Genomic DNA, 21099 nt, shown 5'->3' with positions numbered 1-21099 from the left:
GTAAGTTAGGCACTGTACCAAGGGTCACATGAGAAATGAATTCCCTAATTGAGCTAGTGAATGAAATAATTATATAAGCGGCGGTTGATTAAAAAACGAGCTGCATTCACAAATGACATATAGACATATTCAGAAGACTGGTTATTCGTAGCGTCCATTAACAATATTTGATAAATGTTCAGAAAAAAATTTGATATAAAGGGAAAACCACATAAGACATATTTCCTTGACAACAGACTGTCCACAAGTAAAGTGAATATGCAGATATGAATTTCAGCAACAAGGTATCGAGTCCACGTTACCGGAGGGTTTCCGACATAAATAGAGAGAGAGAGAGAACCCTGCTTGGACGATGCTTAAAGCACAGCAACACTCATTCACAATAATGTTAAACGTAATCTACTGTGGCCAACCAGACACATTTGCAGGAAAATTACTTGGTTTTGTTCTAGATGCGTGAGATGAAGTTTACCTATGATCAACAAGTACATACTCAGAAAAGGCAAAATGGATACCCACCTGTATCTCTTTAATATCCAGAGAGCCCACCAGTGTGTCCACCAGTGTGTTCTACATACCAAACCTGAAGCCGACCTCTCAAACTGCCGATCCCTGCCGCGATGAGTGAACCGTTCTGTTTTCTGATAGATGAGCTGGCGTATCTATGAACACACTGGATGCCCCGTTGCTCTCTCTCACCCCCTACTTTGAAGACCCGTTGATGCGTAGGTCCGTGGCCCGGAAAGATCAGAAAGACCCAGGCACCTGCTGCACGCCTTGACGCCACATGCCTGTGATTGTTAGGTACAGACCTGCCCTCCCAGCGCCAACCGTGCGATGTGCACCCCACACACGGGAAAAACACCGAGACCGCAAACGGCCTTGGTAACGAGGGCCCGTTTTGTCGAGCCATTGACGCAACCCTTTTCAATCATTTTAGCCGCAGACAATCTTAACTTTGTGGTTCTAGAAACGAAAACTTCTATGTTGCCAATAATAACATTACGCAACTCAAATACACAGCGTGCCTGGGCTATGGGCTGGCCGGGCAACTTCATAACATGGAAGTCATATACAAAATAAACTTGTAACTAGAATTCCGAGATCTCATACCTCCATGAAATATGATCTTGATATGTAAATGTAAATTTCTTCTTTAATTGTGCAAATGACCTCTGCATTAACATGATATATGCATCGTGATGTATGTTAAATTTTGATTAACTTACAGATGTCTCATCATTCACCATTACGAAACCATAGAATTTTCGCATTAATTATGCAAATTAGGTCATCATTTGCATAATTAGTATCTGTTGAAGATCCGCCTGCCATAGGTTACATACATTACATGTATGTAAGTAGTATAATGTAAAACACTGTACTTATAGAATTTCCTCATTAATTATGCAAATAAAGTCCCCATTTGCATAATTTGCATTTAATTATGTACATCTCTCTCTCAGCTACCTACACACCAAAAATAATGAAAATATGTTGTTCCTGTCTGGACTTATTGGCTTTTAAACATTTCGCCAGAAAGTGCCCTGCAGTTCCAGAACAAGCCGCTAGGGGGCCCAAACTCATAAGACTTCTTTCCCAGCACGAGAGCTACTTCCATCAAAATTCCATGACCCTAGCATGTCCAGATCGCGAGATATCGTAAAACACTGTAATTATAGAATTTCCTCATTAATTATGCAAATAAAGTCCTCATTTGCATAATTTGCATTTAATTATGTACATCTCTCTCTCAGCTACCTACACACCAAAAATAATGAAAATATGTTGTTCCTGTCTGGACTTATTGGCTTTTAAACATTTCGCCAGAAAGTGCCCTGCAGTTCCAGAACAAGCCGCTAGGGGGCCCAAACTCATAAGACTTCTTTCCCAGCACGAGAGCTACCTTCCATCAAAATTTCATGACCCTAGCGTGTCCAGATCGCGAGATATCAAAACCGGAAGTTGCGCTGCAGTACCAAGGGAAGCCACTAGGGGGACCAAAATCTCATCATTTCCAGTTTTCGTCACACCCTACCAACACACCAAGTATGAAATCAATCCATCCAGGCGTTCTTGAGTTATCTTGTTGACCAACAGAAGGACGGACAGACAGATAAACACAACTGAAAATATAACCTCCATGACACATTTCATGGAGGTAACAAGCCAACAAAGCTTAAGTATCTAGTCTATTGAATCTTTAATCCAAATCAATATCCAAATGCTATTCCAAGGAAACAAGCAGTAGTCAAAAAGATTGACAGTGAATATCAAATAAGGTATCTAGTCTCTCTATATATTTGTATATCGTTATTCATTTGCTTTTGTAACGTTTGGTGTTGGGGCTTATAAGTTCCATTCTTACCACCACAACATAAAATACGCCTGTCCATTATCAATGTAACTAACTTACCTAAAATCGATAGTTTTCTTTCTGAAACTTTTAGAAACAGCTATCGCCCACATCCTTATATTTTTGCGATTTCTTCCCCTCTAACACAATGACACCTTTTAGACCTTCTAGTATAGTTATGCATGTCACTAAGCATACAAAAACGACTAAGATATCCAAGGTCATACCCAGTACATCTTTAACAAAGAGCTAGACACATCAAGTCTAAGGCACGTCAGGACTGCACTGCGACATTTACGGCACAATATAATAATGGTGCGATGGTTTTCGTTTTTTTTTACTAACTGGACATCGCTAACCATATGTTTGTGACAATAAGTTCCTTTCAAAACCAAAGCTATTCCTTCAAGCTCTGCTCAACGCTTGTCATGAGTTCGTCAAGGTGAGGCCCCTGCCAGGGATTCCTCTTGGGTTCTTTTGTAAAGTCGATGTACAAGAGTTGTGCGAACGGCATGGCCATGGGGCCCTCTGGCGGCCAGGCCGTTTTCTCCAGCAGGACGGGCACGATAGTTTTCTTCAGGCTGTGCGCAAGCGCGACTTCGTTCCTACAGTTGGCAGACTCTGTGTACTTGGGAGTGACGCAGCTGATGACGACCTAAGGAGGACACATGGATAAAGACTTCAGCAGTCTGTCAGACAAAATATGTACCTCCCCGGAAGTGATTTCAAATCATACTTTTACATCATGGATCATATTCAAAGTACCCGTCAAAGGTCAACAAATCCAATTTCTGTCGCTGAACAGTCTACCTCCAGTGGAAAAAAGGGATTAGGAGGATAGTAATGTTGAATTATTCCCATGCTTCTAAAGACATTGAAAGTCCAACCTTGGCCTGTCTCATGCCCTTGTCTATCGCTGCGTACAGTTGATCTCCCCCGCCCATCTCCTTAATGTCCATCCAGCAGCTGTGGCCTTTCTCTTCCAACATATCATGGAGCTGGGTCACCTAATGCAGACATACATGATTACACAATTCGGTGTCACTTGACAGCTTTTACTAAGCTTTTACTACATAGAGGCTGGCTACCGCTGTGATTTTGATCTAAACAATGTAAAATTTATTAAACTTCCGTATGGAGTTTCGATCCGAGGTATGGTCTTGCCTGTGCGTTTGTACATTTGAGGGACATGTCAGCACGTGTTTGGGGGAATTCTCTAACCGCAGACCACCCAAAGTGGGCCGGATGGCAAAGGAAAAATGCACAGATGTAAACAGAGAAATTCCCAATAATGAATGAATGAAGACCTTTATTAAAATAATGAATTCAGAAATTCACAAAAACTCTCATCAAGTCACCGGGATATGAAGTCTACGATTTCTTTCTTTTTTTTTGGCAAAATGAAGGATATTAGGGAGTAAGGATGATGTAGATGTCCTCAGGTCATTGTTTTCTTTTGTCATTCATTTTTTTCCAAAATAAGCTTTCTTCTGCATTTTTTCGACGCCAGCACTTCAGCTGTAGCCTGGGTGCCATCGTATTTGTATGCAGGGCTCCCATTATTTTTAGGGAGCGAGTATGGGAGCCCCGGCATACAAATAGGATGACACCCATGCTACTACAGCTACAGCTACAGAGATGTACTTTGCTGAGATGGATATCAGGCTACTTTGCCCTACCTGTTTCTGATGGTCCCACTGGTAGGACAGGAACACTTGCACCGGCCCGAGGTCGCTAACGGTGGTTCTCTCCATCCGCTGGGTCAAATCTTCCTCGGGAGACGGCTTTGATGTCAACACAGATGAGACGAACCCTTTCACCTTATCTACACAAAGGCATACAAAGTTACTCCGACCTTTCGGTTCAAACATACGCACACTGTAGGTGTTGTAATTCATATAAACGGTAGAGGGCGCAGTTGAACGCGGACACGGAACATCAGCCTCAGGCCTTTAGTATTCGCTTCTTTTTCAATTCCTGTGGGGTGTACGTCGCTTTATGACTACATTTAGAGAAAAAGCAACATTCAAATGAACTCGAATCAGGGTTTGAAATGAAACACTACCCTTAATTCCGGACTTCTTCTCTTTCTGGTCGTCATCTGTGTCTTTCTCTTTCTTCTCTTTCTTCTGTTTTCCTGTCTTCTTGACTTCCGTGTTGAATGTGGTTGTATGGACTGTGCACAGAAATGTAAGAAAAGTGTTTTTTTTATAGTGATGACAAGAAAACGATGATCTCATATCTCCGTGAGTTTTTTTTTCTCTATTCGTTTTTATGAATTCTTCTGACTACCTCTCTATGCATTCTCCGGAGACTCAGCAAGTACTCTTCTCGGTGTAATCTAGCAAGCCATCTGTACGATCTATGACTTCATTGATTTACGTTCAACAGCTATAGGTATACTCACATTCCATGGGCTCGTGGAACGCACCAAAATCACTGAAAATTGGGGACGAGGCCCGTCTCGGCTACAGAACGGGATGATAAAGTGTCATGTTTATTGAAGCAGTATGAATCTTCGGATGTTTCCGGCAGAAATCTAATCAATACATTAAACACTACGGTCTTCGATACATGCCAAAATGCTACGACAGGCCACTGATCAAATACAATTATCCGTGTGGTGCCGGAAAACTCAAAACAAGACATCGCAGTCCGCTTGTGAACTAAACATTTTCGATCGAATTACTTTAAAGTTTGAATCTATCTACTGCCACCACTGTAACCGACACGATGTTGGGTGGAATGGTTACTTGCTAATGAAATACCTGTGCTCCGGCAGACAGGAAGTTATCCATGGATGTGCTCCCCATTCCTAGGTCGAACATAGGGTCAGGAGATCTGCCCCTGACAGGAGATCTGCCCCTGCCAGGCACTCCAGTTCCGCTCTCTGATAAGGAAAGATACGGTGACAAGAGGTGGACGGAGTCCGGGACCGACATGAGGAAGAAAAGTAGTTTTCTACCTAGGATCTAAATTCTGCCTACTCCATCTCAACTTTGTTCACGTGCACGTAGACATTTTGTTAAGGATTTTGTTAGTCATAATATGTTATTACCTCCATGAACAATACAGGTATTGTTTTTGGCGTGTCTCTGAGTGTGTGTTTGTGTGTGTGTGTGTGTGTGTGTGTGTGTGTGTGTGTGTGTGTGTGTGTGTGTGTGTGTGTGTGTGTGTGTGTGTGTGTGTGTGTTTGTGTTTCTGCACATTTGTAGTCAGCATAACTTCAGAACGCCTTTATGAATTGTGATGATAGTTGGTATGCTGGTATATGTAAGTCTTAGGAAGACGAAGGTCAAGGTCAGATATGGGCCTCCTGGTGGATGACCTTGGTACTGCAGCAGAACTTCCGTTTTTTTAATCTTTTGTCCTGAACATGCTTGATTTGTTAACATGTCCTTGATTTTTTGGGTGACAGATAGCTTTTCCTGTCAGGAATAAGTGGTGTGGGTTTGTCCCGCTAGCAGCTTCTTCTGGAACTGCAGGGGGCTTTCTGGTGAAATCTTTAAAAGCCAATAAGTCCAGATAGGAACAACGTATTTTCATTATTTTTGGTGTGTAGGTAGCTGAGAGAGAGTTGTACATAATTAAATACAAATTGTGCAAATTAGGACTTAATTTGCATAATTAAGGAGGAAATTCTATAATTACAGTGTTTGATATAATAGCACTTTTATACATGTAATCTATTTAATCTGTGGCAGGCGAAACATCAACAGATACCAATTATGCAAATGATGACCTAATTTGCATAATTAATGTGAAAATTATGTGACTCGTTATTGATGAATGAAGGGAATTCTATATATTGTGACATGTGTAAGTTACTTAAATGTCAACATTACTATGGATATATTATGTTAATGTAGAGGTCATTTGCATAATTAATGAGGAGATGTTGAAATGAAGTATGACAAAGGAGAGAGGTTTTACACTAAGAATATTGTCATTTGAATTTAGAAAACCATAAATTAAACTAGATTATGCTAATTACGACCTTATTTCCATAGTCAATGAGACAAATAAGAAACATTTACAAAAACTCAACTTATACCTCCATGAAATACATTTCATGGAGGTATAAGATCTCCGAATTCTTGTTATGAAAGTTTTGTTTTGTTTTGTGTCATGGGCAAAGAGCATGAGGCATCTAGCTCACAACGCGAAAAGTGGGATTGTCCAACAGCGATAAATCAAAGGGATGCCTGCGCGTCTGGTATGCCTAAATGGTGGCCAGGTTAGTCTAACATTGAAAGGTTATCTGAAGCATCATATGCCAGAAGCAACAATTGTCTGACTTATTAGCATTTGCCACCTAGCATTGGTAAAACCCCACTTTTCATGCAGTGTAAACATTGAACACCTGGATGTCCAACCTACATCTGCGGATATAGAAGATTTTTACTATTTATTTCGAATTGTTGTTCGAGGCGTTTTAAATGACAAACCTTTGGTTTTGACGGTTTTTCCATCTTTGGTCACAGTCGTGGTAGTCGTCCATGTTATGTTTCCTTGTCGAATCATGACGTCTAGTGATGTCCCTCCTCTACACAGGCGCGTAACCAAGTAGTCCTTCATGCAAATAAACAAAATAAACAATGATAAACAAAATAAACAAAATAACCAATTAAACGGTTACAGGTCAGCAGACTTACTAGTATCTTATCTCCCTCACACACAAACTATTCCGGACATTGTGAATATTTTGAACTAGCTGAACATGAACTGAACGTGAATACTTCAACTGGACATTGTGAACTTGAACTGAACTTGAAATCGAGACCTTATGTCAGGATGTCAGGCGCACTAGTTTGTGTTATATGTACATAGTTATTTTCCAGTTCTGGACGACAGCGTATTAAGTCACAGATTCAGAGCAAAACTCACTTAACCAAACCATGGAGTCAGAAAATCAGATTTTCTAACTCCATGACCAAACCAAGCAAACAACACATGGCTTTACATCCAGGCTTCTCAATGTATACATTAGGACTGGCGATATTTGTTTGTCGTGACAAAAGAAATGGACTAAACTACGTGACCTGAATGACATGTCTTTGATCACGTGACATATGTATACAGACTGCCTAATTTGCAGACTAAAGACGTGGGTGAACAAAGCCTGCTGCCATGGCGACAGTCACGGCACACCTGTGATGGATCACCACACCGTGAAGGTGGCAGCCGTTTCGGAGAAGACGTCCCCACACCTTTTCCTGTGCTTGAATGGACAAGCAGAGGCTACTTTGGGGGTTTCTAATCATACATGATTATTCCACTGAATGAAAGAAAATTAAGAAGGAAAGGAAGAAGCAAGGAAACCAAACATACAAAAATTTTAATTTCGAGTAAAATATACACTGAGCTGTTCGATGACCTTTTCTTTAGCATCAACAAAAAAATAATCATAACCGTGAAATCTATGACAAGTTCATCTGTCGTCATGTTGTAGGATATATCAACGAAAAAATAAACGTGCTGCGTTGATGTAAGAAGCCCACACCGTGTTTCAAGGCCATATCCGAGATCTCCTGAAGCAGTCAGTCCAGGTCGTAAAGCCTAGTGGACAAACAGCTCTGAGGGGCCATGATTCTATCTATAAGGCACACCATCGAAAACAAATTTCAGCAATGTGACATCCTCCCGAGGCAAAGGTGCTTCCTTACGGTCAGCTAATCCCAAGGCATTTGCCGCGGGATAGCTCTGCCTAAGCCTGTTAAAAGACATATATATTGGACGATATTGGAACTCACCAATCCCCTACTTTGCTAGACTGCTCAATGATTCGAATACAGCCTGATTGTGCAGCACGAGGACAATGCTTATAATTACAAACAGAATTTAACAACAATTGAAATCTTAAAAGATTTTAATTGTTGTTAAATGGTGTTTATAATCATAAGCATTTTATTGTAATTAAGAACTGTGATTTTAAGTACATGTAAAGGAGTGTGTAATTCAGTCGGCAGACTGTGAAATACTTATTGTTGTTTTACTACAAATAAACCATTAATTCATTCATTCATATACATATATCCACAGAGTACACAACCCCCTAACAGCGCACTGTACATGTACGTTCATCTACACAGAACAAAGTATTGAATAGAAAGAATGTGGTACTGTATATAGAAAGACTGAATACAGTGAACCCTGCCCCAAACCCATTTCCTCTTCACTTCGTCTGCCGTATATTAAGTACTCAGTTTGCACAGCACGCAATGCACTAAAATGAAACTGCAAGAAATCAAAACCTTCATAATCAATTCGCAGCGTTGTTGTTACGATGACAAGTTGATGACAGCTACGTCGTGTCCAAGTAGACGTGATAGATTGCTCCCCCCCCTTTTGAGACTCATCACGCAAAACGAGAGGTATTTTGGTGCTTGTGGTGTTGACTTGACGCCAGGGACGCAATAGACCATAACAAAGGTCCACAGAATCGGAAGGGGCCATTTTGTATACAAGAAGTGACTCACTCAAAGATGATAGAGCCTACAGACAAAATGTGGTCCAAAGGGGTAGTCTAACTTTTCATTCACGATCCATAGTTGAGCATTTTCATCACATCCAGATGTTTTCAATACAAAGGTGTGAGAAAAGTCATAGAACGTCAGGTACCAAAGAGTTAAGGTTACCGTCTAACAGGTGGTCGTCTGTGCAAGTTTGACCAAAACTCCGTTATTCACACTAGCACTGTAATTGTGCACTAAATCGTCCAGTCCAGTCAATGGGCACTCTATATTGTTATAGAATCACCCATAAGAAGAATAAAAGTGAAATGCGCACTTACCAGTGACAGCAGGCCTTGTCACCTTTGTCTGCTTTGACTTGAGGCTGTCCAGGGGGTTTTCGGGTAATATAGTTATGTAATACAATGACGTTGTCGAAATTCTAGTGGGAGACCGGCGTCGGCAGTTGAATGAGCGGCTTATGGTTGTGTATATTAGCGCTAAATGTAGCAGAATTCCTCACTACAATTACTTCAGTCCGAAAGTGTTTCTGTCTAGTAGAGATCATCTGTTACTATAATGAATTGATAGTTGTAAAGTTCAAGCTTTGCTCCAACACAAGAAACGCTGAATATCCGGAAGTCGGAAGCGTGATGCACTCCTGACGTCGTCACGCTTCCGACCTCCGGAGATTCAGCGAATGCATTACACATCTGTGGAAGAGATCGATGTATGGTGAGTTCGTTTCTTGTGTTGGATCAAAGCTTGAACTTTACAACTATTGATTACCAACACACATGAGCTTTCAATAGACTATAATGAAGGCGAGGTTTTTATTATTTAATATTGAAAACACAAAGACAAGATACTGTTTGGAGTACTTCTTCAAGCTAGATGAGGCACAGACTTTATGTCCATTCCAATAATGGATTTACATCCATGATCAGTACAAAAGTAGAAATGCTAATTTCTCAAGTGAACACATTTATAGGGAACTGTGAAATAAATTTAGATACACTAAAACCTGCACACAACAAAGGTGGCTCATGTTTATTCCACAATTCAATAGAAAAATATTGGTTGTGGTCTTTAGACTGGACAAAATCATTACATAATTACACCTAGAAAGTCAAATCAAAGATATTCAATTTCTTCCAACATTCTTCCATGTGACACATTAACCCCTACCGTATCTTTGGCCCTTTTCTCACTAGGATAAAATTATCCGATTCCAGCCAAATTGATTGGCTTTGATCCGGCTTCCAGCCAGATTGAGGCGGATTTAAGCCGGATCAAAGCGAATCAATTTGGCTCTATCCAGACAATTTTATCCTAGTGGGAATGGGGCCATTGATCACAGATGTTCTCTATTACAATTCTCTAACACCTGCAAGTCTTAAACCATGTCCCATTGACATTGTTAGCATCTTCAACACACCCTATCAACAAAAACTACCAACACAAGTGTCATATCTACATCATACTATACATGTATGCATTTCCACCACTTGAAAAAGAAGAAAATATTCCGTGACCATATAAATCTTATCTACATACTATTAGGCATAACAAAATAAAAATACTTTCCAATGGAAGATCTGTCATAAATGAAAGATCTCTCATAATCTCTTTTGCTTTAAGTTGCTGATTTTCATCACAGTTGTATAAAGTGTCTTTTCAGATCCTGCATCAGGTCAGTATATCCCCCTTTCCACTAAATGGTGATCGCTGAGCAACTGTTGAATTTCTGTGTGACCCTTGGTTTTATGACAATAATATGATGCATGATGTAAAAAATAAAATAAATAAAAAAAAAAACACACACAAAACTTTGAAAAAAGGAATCGCAAATCTGTCAAAGTTTTGGTCAATCAGCAGTTCCAGCCTCTAGTGGAAAGGGGGTGCAAAGAGCTGTAACAGCCCAGTACTATTGACACATGATCATTTCCTTCTAAGGCCATTTAGAAAGGTAAACCTTACTTGCACAGATGTAAACATAATTTCCACTTTACAAAGATTGTTTCATAACTTTATGGCAGATACATATTACTTCAGTCTACAATGCCAATGGTGGCTTTACATAGTCAGTTAGTAATATGGCTGCGAGCAAAACAACAAAGTAATCCTTGACAATGTTACCATCTAATGGTCACAATCTCAAACCTCTCAAAGTTTGCATGTTGTCCCAAAATGCAACAATGGAATTGGTATCAGGGGTATTGACTTAAATTAAACTTAACACAAACATAACACAGTATATACAAAAATGTACCTCTCATGGCTTAGCTCCATTGAATGAATTTTATGGCATATTAATTGTACTCTGTACAAATTCATTCACTGTGAAGTCTACAGATGTCACATTTGGGTTCTGTAGGTCATAAAACGTCCATGGTGGTTTTATATTCTCAGTGACCTCTCTACTGCAAATTGGGAATTATACTACAGTACAGTACTACAGTATATTGTTTCAACTGCAAATTTTAAACACTGTAAAAATGTCCTTTTCCCTCATTCAGCAAAATGTTATCCCTGTGTGAATAAGTGCATTTCCAGTATTACTTATGTTCAGGTGACAAGCTGCGAGATGTGGAGCCAGGTCTCCTGACCGGGAGTCTGGACTTGGCGTGGGCTGCCAGGATGGGTGTGGATGGGTACCGGGACAGCCCTGCCCCGGCTGACTTGGACGTGGACGGAATCTGGCTGGACTGCTTGGGCTTCAGAACTTCTGTTGACCTTGACCTGGAAAGTAGAAATCCTCCATTTACAGCAACGTACAGTTACCCAAATACAATGTACGTCAATTTAACTTATCCATTTAGAAATGTTTAGTATGCAATGACTTGAAGAAAACAATAAAGCTGAGAAGATATAAATTGAGTACAAAAGATTAGGTGTTAATGAGGGTATTATCCACCACCAGACAACAGATACCATGCTGTTTCATCATGGAAGAACTTCCAAACTGCTATGATCATCAGCAGTGCTGAGGTTGCTCTCACAGGCAAGTGTCCACACCCATGCCAAACCATGATTATGACACCCACACACATGCAAGTTTATTCTGAATCTTCCTGTACTACTGAAACTTGTGTTTCTGATCATTCAATCAGCAATAATGTAGCTTACACAGTCTCATCTATTTAACCATCACCTCACTTGGCCACCTCAAGTCAAAAGTTGGAACCAACACCTCTGAGAAACCATCTGTTTGACTTACCGCAGCATCCCTGTGTGTCTGGGTGTTGGTTTAGCTCCATTGATGAGAGTAGACAGCCTTTAGAGGAACAGACAACACACTTGTTCTCACACAGATGTCAAGGTTAGTCAGTCACCACCACCATACTGCTGAGTTAGTATATGGGAATAGCAACCAACATACTTCCACCACACTACAGAAGATTACCGGTAGGTCTTTCAGTACATTCTGTCATGATATAAAACAGAGCCTGCTGAAAGGGGGCCTGCATGCCTTTTTCTGCAGGGTGTAATCAGCTGTTCTAAGGTAACAAATTTTGCAGCCAGACCAGTCAAATTTAATGTAGAGCATAATTGAAGCATTCTATGTATAGCATAATTGGTGCATGAATTTAGCATTGAGCAAAGCCAGCTTGCACCAATTTAACATAATACGTAGCTGCCTTTCTGAACTTAGCATACAGCATTGACAGTATCCCCCATGCAGGCCCCCCTAAAAGCCAATCTACCATATGTTCATTATTCTGATATGATTAACATTTAACTGCCAATGATATTCCAGCACCTGGGAATGCCACTGCTCCTCCGTGGTGACCTGGGACTTTTCTCTTCCTCCTCCCCTGGGGTTCTGGGGAGGCTTCTTCGACCCCCCTCGGGTGAACCTGGCCCCCCTTCTCTGCTACCCCCTGGACTGGACGGCCCTGTCTGGCTCCTCCCCACTCCATCAGGCCTGCCAAAAATTTTCCTCCAATCAGGAGTGGTGGTAGAAGTTCTCCCATGGGGCACGCCATTTTGAACATCAGTCTTCTTGGGGCTGATAGGTGCAGAGCTGGTGTGTGGTGGGCTAGGGTCATCAAAGCTCGGTTCCTTCTTTGAAGAGTCACTGTGAGATAGATGGCACAGTATGGTATTCATTGTTATTTATTCACTAGGATGAAGATACAATCAAGGCTGCCCAACCAGCATGGGGCTATCATTAAGGGTGAACCTTGTCCTTAATAACCATCTTGAGTGTTTGTATTTGTCATATACTAGTACATGTATGCATCTTGTATAGGTGGGATCATCTATAAGGTATCAACACCACAGTAATGATCAGTGAAGGTTACATACCTGAGGATCCTCTGTGTCAGGACTCTTCTCAGTTTCTCCTCCAGTTCATCATTTTCCTTCTGAAGGTTCTCAACCTTAGCTTCAAGACCTCTCTTTTCTGCAAAACACCATTATAGTAAATGAAACTAGGACATAGATGACCACATGCAATGTAGTGTGTTCTGCTATACATGTAACCAAGGTACAAAGGATGCAGCAGATACTGCTGATAGAGGACTATACATGTACATAATTATATTTCTCTCAGTCTTGACCACAGTAACTGTGGCAACATCACAGATAACATTGTAAAACTAATATATTGGGAAGCCTCTCTGTAAGAGTAGTGGTAAGAAAAGTGTTCTGACCTTCTTTCACTCTTTGAAGCTGCTCCTGTGAATTCTGTAATCTTTTTTCCAAAGATGATACCTGGAATTTGAAATGAAATGCATTCTATAAGTATTCATTGGCTATTGTGTAACTTACTATAAAAATATGCAATAATTCTGTAGTACAGTATTAATAAATTGGAGATGCAAATTCACGGTGTCATGGATTTGCGGTGGAGAGGCGATAGCAAAGATAAAATCATTTCACGATTTACAGGAATACATCAAAATATAATACTCCATACGTCACTAGTATATCATCTACATCAACTTCAGATTCAAAATGAATTTGTGCATCATACATCTAAATACTATATATGAGAATTCACCTGTTTTATCTTCTCCTCTAACTCCAGGTACTGATGTCCAACTCATCAGTCAGCCGTGTACACTCCACCCCCAGCCGCCTCCTCTCATCATCCAAACTGCTGCCTTCTGTTATACTACTTCTCAAGCTACTGATCTCCTTGTCTGCACCCTCTTTGTCTTTAGACAGTTTATCAAACTTTCTTGACAAATCTGGAAGCAAAAAATGGAGGGAAATTTTCTCACTTTCTTGGAAAAAGAATCTCGTTTGATACAAAGTATTGGGTCCATTTAAGCTATTGGAATAGACTATAATATAAAAGCAGAGGTAAATTTAAGCTTGTTGTGTATGAAGTAAAGAAAAAGAACATGTACCTTTGTTAGCAACTTCCAACTCAGCAATTGTCCTCCCAAGGTCATGGCACTTGTCCTTCAATGTTTGATTCTCGGTTTCAAGACTGGAAGAGAGGACATATCATAGGGACATATTATAGGTTTGTCCAGAAGTAGCATATTGGTAAATAACAGTAATACAAAAACACTTTGAAGATTTAACCTTTGCTGCTGCCTAACCCCCATAACCAATACAAATTCGGTGCTAAACAGCTATAAAGTTTAAACAATAGTATGAATAGTAACCACTCACCATTCAAGTTTCTCTGCTAATGTCCCAGAGCCTCTACGTTGTCCCTGTAAACTGTTCTTCTCATTCCTCAGCTCTGTGATGGTTTCCTCTCTTCAGAAGAAAATGTAAGAGAAGGAAAATCAGTCATCAAAGAAATCTTTTTGCAATCCAAATCAGGGTACATTGGGTCTATGGTTCTTCTAAAGTGTATATATTGGCTTTTTATTAGTAATATGCATATTGGCTTTTCAAGAATATCCCTTTGGATCTGCTGAACATCATGAATAGTGCATAAAGTGTAGCATCTATCTCAACATTTCCATCAAAATCTATGAGACACTCACTTGCTGACTACCTTGTCTTTGTAGGCTGTCCACTTTCTGCTGCAATCTGTCCTTCTCTAGCTGCACCTCTGCATGCTGTAATAGGAATACATCACTCACACATGTACTAGACATCAACATTACCTGCCATCACACGTATGCAACCTCTGTACTAATACAACCTCTATCCTACCACAACCCCTACACACAAAGATGAGCTTATTTTACAGACCTCTCCCTGGCAGTCAATCTTGCAAGAGCACAGACCATGCAAGTGTATTTGTTGTATTGTCATCCACGCCCTTGGCCTGACTAAATCGTGCTCGCAGCAACTGACTGACCAGCCCCAATAGCCAATGGCAAGAGATGGCGTAGCACAAGCTTTCAGCAGCTCTACCTTTGCTCGAGCTTCCTCCAACTGCCTGCCGTGCTCCTCTAACTCCCCATCCCTTGACGTGGATCATGTCCCACACCTTCTGGAGCTCCCCGCGGACATGCAGCAGTTCTGCACCCACCTCATCCATGGATTCCTGTGCAACAGCATAAAGTCATCAGCTCCACACTGGTTCTTCAGCTACAGGTAGCTACTTCATCAGAAAATAAGATAGTAGTACTTAATTGGACAAGGTTTTAAATTTGACAGTATCAATGTAAAGAAATGTGTAAAGTCAGCCCTTTTAAAAGAATTTCATGAGATTAGCAACCCATCTCCATGTCTGATGAAACCATGCATTAGGGCATTGTATCAATAATGGGCTGAAATCCATAGAGTTAGTTGAAAACAATGCCTCTGGAATAAAAGTGGTCACCAAAGAATTTATCAATAAAGAATACATGCAAGAAAAAGTCTATTTCATAAATCTATCAGCTCTGTAGCGTGCAAAAATGACATGCATAATAGTTTCAAGGATCCTTATTTCTATTGATTGCTTATAATTTTGTGTTAGCCAAGGCCCCCTAGCCATACTACCATTACACCATACATGTTTTTGCAATATGGCCTTTACCTGTGGTGGTTGCAACTCGTCCAAGAACTATTGCAGAGAAAAGGAAAAGCAAGATCTATTGGATTTCTGATTGGTCAAATCAAATCAAAATCATAAATAATAAACTGGAAGAAAAGAAGAAAGGAACCATAACTCTCTGGCAGGATTTAAGCATAAAGAGCAAAAGGAAAACTTGATCTATGATATAGCTATTATAGCAGATCAATAGCCATATCCAACTTAACACAAATGTTCTGTAACAAATCCATCTCTATATCCTAAAGTATAATATGTTACATATCACACCCCCACCATTACATCACATCATATTGTTATACAATTCTACTAAGCAAACAATGAAAGTTAAACATGAAATTAAAGCCTTACCCTTATCTTTTTTGGTTTGCGCATCTTTTCATCTTCAAGTTCCTACAAAAGATCAACATGAATCAATCAAGCCAAACCCTAAGACTTGTCACATATTCTACCTGAGAGTTCTATAAAATCATATGGTTTTATGGATAGATTCAACTGATGATGATAAAACAGCAAATAGGATAGAATCCAATGTACAACTGTTACATCAAACCAAAATGTGACACAAAATGTGGTTAATACCTCCTTCATGCTCCTGATGACGTTCTCTTGTTTTTCCTGGATGATCTCCGCATCCTTCAGCTGTGAGGACAGAGACTCCACCTCACGACGGAACTTCTCCTTCTCCCCCTTCAGCTTCTCAATCAACACTGTCTTCTCCTCATCTGCAACACCGCTGCTATGGACATCAGACATCAGCTGGTTGGTGAAAACTCACAATACATGCAATATATGAAATACAATAGCAACAATGATTCACTTCTTCCTTGTCATGAGAACATCAATGAGGTTTTACAGAATTTGTCAGGTACCAGGAAGCAGGGATAGAAAGGGCTCACCTTCCATCCCCACTGGAGCGACTGTGAGTTCTATGGCTGCTCCCTTCCTGCATACTCCTGTGCCATAAACCAGGATTACTATGTGTTGTTATGAGATGATTCAGGTCTCAGTTGAATGATAAAAAAAATGACAGTCATGAAACTTATGATATACATAGAAAAAAAGCATATGAAGGTGACAATTCTCAACAAAATACATGATGTAGCACATATACATGTACTAGTATGTAAAAAATGACTCACTTTCCAGGGAAGGATTCGTTATATTCTCTTTCCTCCAATTCCTGCACTTTTGCCTCAAGTTTTTCTGAAATGTTGATTTTCAATTGATAAAACAGTCATAAAGACCAAGGAAATATCACCAAAAGTATTAATAAAGAAAGATAAATCAGCATGTTAACACAAACAACATGTGCAACAAAGAAACAAATGAATTTCTTTTGAATAGACTCACTGTTTTGGTCCTCTAGCCTTCTCTTGGAGTTTTCTAACAGCACTATCTGGCCTCTCTGTAGAGACACCTGAGGAAAAAGAAAAACCATAAGGTACCTGTCAGTGGTGCTGAATGGTGTTCTAATGAACTGTTCAGGGCCTGGTTTAAATGCTGATGGTGCTAACACTAAAGTTCTGGTCCTGTTTCACTTCCTATTTCAATCTGGCCCTGTCCTTGGACCTGAATTTCTAACAATAGATTCTGGGCCTGTCCTTGGACCTGAATTTCTAACAATAGATTCTGGGCCTGTCCTTGGACCTGAATTTCTAACAATAGATTCTGGGCCTGTCCTTGGTCCTGAATTTCTAACAATAGATTCTGGCCCTTATACTTGGTCCAGAATTTTTAATAATTGGCCCTGTCCTTGGGGTTAACCCTGTCATTGGGTCTAGATTACTAATAATAGATTCTGGCCCTGTCCTTAGTCCTGAATTTCATTTCTAATAATAGATTTTGGCCCTGTCCTTGGTGCTGAATTTCACTTCTTGTAATAGATTCTGGCCCTGTCCGTGGTGCTGAGTTTCATTTCTTGTAACAGATTATGGCCCTGTCCTTGGTGCTGAGTTTCTATTAAGAATCTGGCCCTGTCCTTGGTGCTGAAGGTTGTTTCTGGTACTGAATGACTTTTTAGTCCTTAGTTTTGGATGGCAAAGGGTTGAGAAACTGCAATTGTAAAGGAAAAAGGGCAGAGGGAAAATGTTAGTGTGGTTTTTTGCCATGACCTTCTAAAGGGCAAAACACTCACCTGACTCTCTAATCTTGTTATTTCTTTCTTCATCTGTTTAGAGTCGTCACCTGGAAGGAAATTCACCAATAAGCATCTTCATACAGTGAAATATTAGACAATTGGCTGTGATAACAAATATGAAATTTTATCATTATATGGAATTTTTCAACACATAAACAAATTTGATACAAACTCACTTCTATCTCCTGGACTTTCTGGACTGGATATCAATCTGAAAAATAGAATATACTTGTTCTTAAATTTTGTCCCGTACTAGCACTAGAATGTGTTTTTTCTAGCATTTGGACCTAGTAGAGCAACATCTCATCATCTCCTTCAAAATATACTTCAGACATTTCCAACAAACATTTGAATAAGAATGTATGTATTGCCTTGTAATGTTACCTACATGGCAGACAACTTGTTGGTTCTAGAGTTTTGAACATTCTTAAGTGCAGAAAAACAATCCAGTGCTTCTTAACCATCTCTCCTGCTATACATCATCCTGTGTTTACATTTGACCTGGTTACAGCATATCCAAACAGGGGGAGGGTCTAGGGAATCTACCCACCTGAGGTGTCTGTTCTCTAGTTCATTGTATGAGGCCTTCAAGCGCCTGTAATCTTCCTGAAATTTCTCGTTTTCTCGCTGCAACCTGAAGGAACATGGGCATGATTGTCAGAACCACTGCAACAGTCCATTAAACTTCCCACTGGAGTTGTGAAGTATGTGATGAAAGCCAAGCATATCACAACAACAAACTGATGTACTTCAAGACCTGAGAAAGTTACCAACATCAAATCATAAACTAATTTTTGGTCCTACTGTTCTATGTTTTGATAATGAAGACACAACAGCACATGTAAGCTGCAAGAATATTTACCACCATCTCATATCATTGAGTAGCATATGATCACCAAGCACCCGAGGCACAGAATGGAAAGAAGCATCAATCAAATCAATGTAAAATTCTCTTTGAAAAAGACAGTGAGACCTTTCCACCATGATTAGTGATGATCAGCACGTTAGTACAACTGCAACAGTGCACTCCACACACGTGGACTTACTGTAACAAGGCTGGGTTGGTGTCTGTTCCACTGGGAGAATCGGCAGCAGACAGCCTCTGCCGCAATACCTCATTCTCCTAGCGAGACAGCAAAAACCACAGGGTATGACAAGTCCAGCTTTTGACTTGTCCTAACTATATACATCAACAACTTTAAACATCTTTAAACTCATGACCAGTATAGTCATATTCTTCCTTTTACATAGTTATGGCAATGGGAAGATGAAACAGAATATCAAAGCATACAGTGTCCCCGTAATCATACATGTAGAAAACATATAACATAAATATGCATTACTTGGAATATGCTTTCCGTATGGCAGATAGAGTGCATGTTGCTTTAAACTCTACAACCATGCTTGATAACTGGAAAGCTTCTGCATACTAGTATATGTTACAATAGCAACAGTCTGCCCCCAGCATTGCAGACAGTTGGGCATCATGAACAGAGAAGTTTCCAGTTCTGTAACAAAGGTCATTGTTATGATACAATTGTGCATTTTAATTTCTTCATGAAATACATCTATGCAGTGTTGGGTGGTGAATGAAGATTTCCCAGCCATGTCTGCAGTGAACAAACCTTCTCCAGTTTGGTGAGCTGATGTTTGATGTCGTCGTTGATGCCCTGCAGGCTGATCCTCTCCCTCTCCAGGGCCTGGCAGCGTTCATCCAGCTCTGCTGTCCGGATCGTCGGGTGGTTGATCAGGATCTCCGACATCTTGGTGCGATCCAGGGACAAACTGGAGTCTTTTTCAGCCTGCACAAGTAATATAACCAATGATGTTGTTTATGTATCAGGAATCTTCAAATTTGACATCTGTTTCTGTCGGTATCAGTATAGCTGGTTTAACTGCCCTTCTAACACACCAGCTTTGCAGGCACGCACCTTGGCAGCAACATACTGCTTACAATGCATCACACAACAAACCATGAACTAGGTTATATGATAGTCTGAATATCCACAAAAACTGACCATCAATTCCTCTATCTGTTGAATCAGCTGAGTCCTGTCTCTCTGTAGCTCTTCTAATTTGTCCCTTAAGTACAAAAAAGAGAGAAAATTACATTATTGCATTTTGACAAAAATTATCATCATAATCATCATAATGAATTATTCTCAAAAGGTATCAAATTGATCTCACATCTAAATTCAGTATCAAAGAACACCCAAGACAAAGCAAATGCATCTGGCTTTTCTTAGAGAAGCAACAGTTACTAGACAATACTCTAGACTACACAATAGAATACAACCCACTGGTTGAGTGTAAGTTCTGCCTTCATCCTGTCCACCTCAGCTTGGAGCTGCTCATAAGGCTCTGAGCCTGGCTGGGGCTGGAAGAACATGGTAACATAAGGGTGCAGAATCAGGAGATGGAGTAGGCATTAAACACAACCATCCAAGTTTGGACTGGAATGTCAAATCAACCTTGGTTTACACAAATGAAATACAGATACCGCTGGCTACTGAATGTTGGACAAGCAGGCTTTACGTTAATTCTTAAGCTTATATTGCTCAGTTTAGAACCTCTTAATCCTGGTTGCACCTACATGAGAATACAATTTCATACATACAGTTACATACAAAAATTAAAAAGAAAAATAATGCTAGATTAAGGACTAGGCATGGCCTGTGACTTAGTGACATAGTGGTGTTTACCTTTGTGAGGATGTTTTTCTGCATCTCCAGGAGCCTGATGACCTGCTGGTTCTCTACATTTTCCTGCTGTAGCCTCTGCTTCTCTTCACCCAGCCTTCACAACACAACACAGGAGTTTCATGTTAGTTTTTTGGCTATCCAACAATTACAAAAACAATTACAGTGGCAGCCAGTTAATTGCAAAACGCTTATAAGAAAAAGTCTGCTAATTGAAAAGAATTGTGAAAACCCAAACCGTTTCCCATTGACACCATTGTTTATCACGCCCCTTATTTGAAAAGCCAATGCCGGCTATTTGAAAAAAAAATTGTCAAGTTGCAACACATTTTCAACCAAAAACATGCCAAACAAATCACCAAAATCGGCGGAAAATTTCTTATATCAAGACATCAAGCCGCCAAAAGGGACGAAGTTGTCTGTTTTGAACCACAAAGGAGGCCGAAATTTACGTTGATCGAGCGGTCGGGCGCACATCGGCACTACGTAATGAGAAG

General features: G+C 40.2%; 3 protein-coding genes across 13 annotated transcripts in view; all 3 read right to left on the bottom strand.

Moving 5' to 3' along the window:
- Positions 1 to 643, bottom strand: part of LOC109471995 (neurogenic locus notch homolog protein 1-like) — a 9908-nt gene extending 9265 nt beyond the window's left edge. Inside the window, exon 1 of the mRNA XM_019771556.1 lies at positions 520 to 643. The gene's annotated coding sequence lies outside the window, so the exon portion shown is untranslated. The remainder of the gene's footprint in view (positions 1 to 519) is intronic.
- LOC109471996 overlaps positions 1 to 9467 on the bottom strand; it is a 10333-nt gene extending 866 nt beyond the window's left edge. Inside the window, exons 1-8 of one of the 7 annotated variants that reach the window (XM_019771558.1) lie at positions 8611 to 8678; positions 6805 to 6928; positions 5125 to 5246; positions 4764 to 4824; positions 4422 to 4532; positions 4036 to 4181; positions 3244 to 3363; positions 2687 to 3011 (exon numbers count right to left, since the gene is read on the bottom strand). In XM_019771558.1, the coding sequence (XP_019627117.1) occupies positions 2754 to 3011; positions 3244 to 3363; positions 4036 to 4181; positions 4422 to 4532; positions 4764 to 4824; positions 5125 to 5246; positions 6805 to 6928; positions 8611 to 8616 (948 nt within the window). In that variant the 5' untranslated portion in view covers positions 8617 to 8678 and the 3' untranslated portion in view covers positions 2687 to 2753. The other 6 variants (XM_019771560.1, XM_019771562.1, XM_019771561.1 and 3 more) reach the window with 6 other exon arrangements.
- Positions 9468 to 13466: 3999 nt separating this feature from the next.
- LOC109471987 (myosin-11-like) overlaps positions 13467 to 21099 on the bottom strand; it is a 25195-nt gene continuing 17562 nt past the window's right edge. For 2 of the 5 annotated variants that reach the window (XM_019771535.1, XM_019771540.1), the window contains exons 16-34: positions 20204 to 20280; positions 19922 to 19985; positions 19529 to 19705; positions 18950 to 19026; positions 18454 to 18537; positions 18080 to 18114; positions 17901 to 17950; positions 17117 to 17183; positions 16906 to 16969; positions 16663 to 16719; positions 16346 to 16502; positions 16115 to 16156; positions 15749 to 15775; positions 15139 to 15271; positions 14763 to 14837; positions 14440 to 14529; positions 14169 to 14251; positions 13817 to 14006; positions 13467 to 13527 (exon numbers count right to left, since the gene is read on the bottom strand). In XM_019771535.1, coding sequence (XP_019627094.1) covers positions 14770 to 14837; positions 15139 to 15271; positions 15749 to 15775; positions 16115 to 16156; positions 16346 to 16502; positions 16663 to 16719; positions 16906 to 16969; positions 17117 to 17183; positions 17901 to 17950; positions 18080 to 18114; positions 18454 to 18537; positions 18950 to 19026; positions 19529 to 19705; positions 19922 to 19985; positions 20204 to 20280 — 1179 coding nt within the window. In that variant the 3' untranslated portion in view covers positions 13467 to 13527; positions 13817 to 14006; positions 14169 to 14251; positions 14440 to 14529; positions 14763 to 14769. The remainder of the gene's footprint in view (positions 13528 to 13816; positions 14007 to 14168; positions 14252 to 14439; positions 14530 to 14762; positions 14838 to 15138; positions 15272 to 15748; positions 15776 to 16114; positions 16157 to 16345; positions 16503 to 16662; positions 16720 to 16905; positions 16970 to 17116; positions 17184 to 17900; positions 17951 to 18079; positions 18115 to 18453; positions 18538 to 18949; positions 19027 to 19528; positions 19706 to 19921; positions 19986 to 20203; positions 20281 to 21099) is intronic. The other 3 variants (XM_019771536.1, XM_019771537.1, XM_019771538.1) reach the window with 3 other exon arrangements.

This window comes from Branchiostoma belcheri, unplaced genomic scaffold, assembly GCF_001625305.1.
Source record: "Branchiostoma belcheri isolate BF01 breed outbred unplaced genomic scaffold, Haploidv18h27 scaffold26, whole genome shotgun sequence".
In the NCBI taxonomy this organism is placed as follows: Eukaryota; Metazoa; Chordata; class Leptocardii; order Amphioxiformes; family Branchiostomatidae; genus Branchiostoma; species Branchiostoma belcheri.
The sequence above is the reverse complement of the archived record's forward strand: the minus strand, read 5'-3'. Positions and strand labels throughout refer to the sequence as shown.